The sequence below is a fragment of the Nasonia vitripennis genome, chromosome 2 (genome assembly GCF_009193385.2).
Source record: "Nasonia vitripennis strain AsymCx chromosome 2, Nvit_psr_1.1, whole genome shotgun sequence".
Lineage (NCBI taxonomy): Eukaryota > Metazoa > Arthropoda > Insecta > Hymenoptera > Pteromalidae > Nasonia > Nasonia vitripennis.
In genome coordinates this window covers 24,982,280-24,986,103 of record NC_045758.1, presented here as the reverse complement: position 1 = coordinate 24,986,103, position 3,824 = coordinate 24,982,280, and the positions used below count along the sequence as shown (strand labels likewise).

At 47.0% G+C, this 3,824-nt stretch overlaps 1 protein-coding gene across 1 annotated transcript in view; it reads left to right on the top strand.

Annotated features, from left to right (window-relative positions):
• Positions 1-1,810: 1,810 nt before the first annotated feature.
• LOC100122714 (insulin-like growth factor-binding protein complex acid labile subunit) overlaps positions 1,811-3,824 on the top strand; it is a 45,001-nt gene continuing 42,987 nt past the window's right edge. The window contains exon 1 of the mRNA XM_031924897.2: positions 1,811-2,135. Coding sequence (XP_031780757.1) covers positions 2,097-2,135 — 39 coding nt within the window. The 5' untranslated portion in view covers positions 1,811-2,096. The remainder of the gene's footprint in view (positions 2,136-3,824) is intronic.

Sequence of the window (3,824 nt, the reverse complement as noted above, 5' to 3'; positions counted from 1 at the left end):
AGACTGACGCGTAGAGCGTCTCGTAAAAGAGAGCAGAGCAGAGGTAAAGAAGTAACGTCGAAGAGGAAGCTAAGAAGCCTTGGGGTCCTTTGAAAAGCCCCGGAGATTACAGTAATCCAAGTCGGCCTTACCGGCGACACGCACACACGGCCCAATCGTTGCGTCTTCGTGGAAGCCAACGCTGCTACTTATATACTACTTGGCCATTGTCACGGCAGCGGCGCAATTATGCAGCGCAGCGCATAATCGAGAGAGGCGCAAACTCGCGCGTCGATTAAAAACGATTGGGCGTCTCCGCTGCCCCCAAGGCTGTGCATAGATGTTTCTGTGTTCGTAGGCGTCTGAGTCGTGAAGAAAGTTATGCTTGTTATTAATCGCGGCTGATGTTGTATATCTATATACAAGCGAGAGGTGCAATAGTACCCGAGTTTCGTGGCGATAGGTGGCGCACGGGCGTTCTTCTGTTACCCGAATGACTTTGATGAAACTATTACGAATACGTTTTAATACAGAGAGAAATCGTAATGGCGTTATAAAAGCCGTTTTGGCTATGTTCGCGAAATAAAAACCACGAAAATCCGAGAAATAAATCATTTCTATACACGTACCGCAGAGAGACATTACTTAATCACTATAATGACTAATCACGATAGTATTCCTCGCTGATAAGATAAGACGTACACACGCTGTTCATCGTCCAGTCGCGCGCACATTTCTCAAAGAGTCTAGCTCGATCCGAATAAGTGATTTTAAATTACACACAAATAAAATTATCGGTCGATCACACCAGCTTCTCTCAACATCCACAAAACCTCGCGTCCAGCGCTGTATTTTCCATCGAATTTCCCTCTCGCGTCTCCTCCCATCATCGACCCCGTCGTTCTCATCCGCAAACCGTGTCTTTCTGGGTCAATAAGTATAACAGACAACGACGACATCGTCTATACACTCCGGCGAACGAGAATCGATGTGACTAAGCCAGCGCGCGGAACAAGTCGAGAGTATATCGCGAAGCAGTAGCCGCCCGCAGCGAAGAGAAAAAGAAAGCGACTCTGTATAGATGTAGTCGAACAGGATTGATAATAAAGCGAGCAGCGCGCGATTGATCGAAATTGGTGGCTCCCGTTTCTTTTTTTCATCTATCGCCGCAGCCGCCAAAGTCGTTACTCTCAACAGAGAGGGCTATTCAGCTGTGTGTCAGCGCGCACATCCTACGCGTTTTCATTGGCTCGTCGAGAGCTGCTGTACATTTTTCGAGAGAGACAGAACGACCCCGTCGGCGACTGATTGAGATTGAAGCTGCTCGTCGCGATTGAGATTTCGTATCTCTCCGTATATGAGTTTAATATACACACTGCTATATGGCTCGATTGATGGACTTAATCGCGGCCTATTGAGACTTTTCGGGCTCGGTCCTCCGCGACAAGAGAATCTCTCGCGTGAGAGAACACATAACGCGATCGCTTTCATTGGCCGGTGAAAGGTGGCGCGAGAACTCTTTGTGATGTACGCGATACATCGATGACGATGGGCTGTTAGCTAAATAAATTTTAAGCGCGAGAGGATAATCGGGCAAATTACGCAAGCGCGCGGAATTTCGCAATTTTGCCGGCGAGATTCGAAAAAGAGTACATACAAGCATAAGAGAGAATGAGATCTTACGCGAGCGAAACTGCAGCCGCGCGAGTAATACGATCCGCGGCGCATGCAAAATGTTGCCGACCTTGGAGATACATCAAAGACTCGATTGACGCTCTATCGACGCCCTATAAGTAGCCCTCGTTATGACGGCGGCAGAAAAAGGCAGTTAATCGTCAGCGTCGCTTCGCCTCAGGGCTCGAATTGTTGTGGTGGTCTAACGCGGAAAAAAGATCGTCTTTGGACGAACGTGTAATTTTGTGGACGACTCGGAAGATTTAGGCGTAGATACATCTTGTTTTCCTCGATGCAAACGTTACGCGACAGAAAGGTATCATTAGCACTGCTTATGCGCATTATGCGCATTATGAGATGTTGGGATTAAAGTTGATCGAGCATACTCACCGCAGTTTTTTGCATGCAGTGGTGAAAAAAAATATTCTGCAAGCTCTCAGTAAATGCGTTCTGCAAAACTTCGGAAGGACATAAAAAATCGTGTAAGTATTCGAATTTTGCTTGCACTCGTTTCCTCTTACTCCCATCTCGGTCGTGAAAACGTTCATAACGCGAATTTAATCGTTGCAATAAAAAGTACGTTAAAAAGAACAGTTACAACCTTAACTGCTCGGCCCGTTGACAGTTACGTGCTAAAATTTAGCGATCAAGGTAACGCGTGATAAGAAATCATAAAATCCCTGCACCGCCTAATCCACCTCATCCAGCAATACGATTGCGCAACGACAAATAAGTACACGCCACCTATACTAAATCTCATTCATCCACGGCATATACCACATACTGGAATACAGGAAAACTGCGCAGACGACCTTCCGCGAAAATATACACCGCGCACTATCAGAACGGATCAGCGCATGCAAATGTAACGAGATCTCGTCGCATAGGAAAAATGGCCAGAGTCTCGCCGAAAGCATCTACATAGCGCACAGACAGTCCAGCGCTGATGTGCCGACTCCTTGCTGCAGTGCATTCGTAATACGCCGCAGTCGCGATTTATATATTAGGCGCGAACGACGCGGCTATTATCTCTCGCGTTGCGTAGCGGCGAGACATTTGCCGATCTCGTCCCTCGCGCGGGTTATAATTGGGCTTTTATGCGGGAGCTTCAGTTTTTTAACCTCGAGACTCAGAATATTTTTAGACGCGATAATTGCGCCCGACATGCTGAAAATCGCGCGCTCGGGTTTACGAGCGCTGTTCGACGCGGTGTGAGTACCTGGACTCGGGAAATTTATTAAGTTGCACGAGGGAAAAAAGCCGTTTACATCGAGTGGGACTACTCGCGGGGCGAATTTATTTAACGCCGATTTAATTTATCGAGCTTGTAACGCGCCGGTTTTACGGCTGAAAATGAGGGATATGAGGAAGTTGTTAAGTTTTCGAGTGAAAAATTCTGGGAAAATCAAGGCGTTTTCGAAGACCTTGATGCGGGTTGATTATTATTGCTTGGACATCGACAAATGTATAGGGAGGATCAAAGTTTGAAATAAAAAATACTCCACTGCGTCCAATTAGTGCGTGTCGATATAGAAGTCCGAGCTTTCTAATACTCGAAATCGGTATATGGATACAAACTGAAAACCGACGCGCGAAGACTGGTCTCAACAAAAACAGCGCAGCAACAACACAGAAAAGATCTCAGCGCAGTATCATAATATTCAATTAAATCATATCTCGCTCTCCGAAAGGGTCAACCCGATATCTCCCAGCTTTCACAACTTACACGCTCTCATTATACAGCAGCCTCACACCGCAGAAATCTTCCATCGCGCAGGACTTTTCAATCGGCTGCATCATCGATATACCGCGAACCCGTATAACCGCCTACATCGCCTCCTTTCTCCATTATAACCGGCGTCGTCGCTCTCCGAAAAAAGCAACGAGAAGCCTCATCGTCGCGGCGTGTCATCGGCCGAATGAGAGAAAAAAGCTAGCGCGAGATATCGAGCGTCCATCCGAGATTGATGAAAAGCCACATCGCGCGGATCAGGAAAGTGGGTCAGCCATATATACCTATATAGAAACGTACGCGTATACACATCTCTCTCTCTCTCTCTCTCTCTCTCTCTCTCTCTCTCTCTCTCTCTCTCTCTCTCTCTCTCTCTTGGCTCTCGGATAGAGCTCGCGCGCAAGTGCTGCAAAATCGCAATTATACGCACAATGTACAC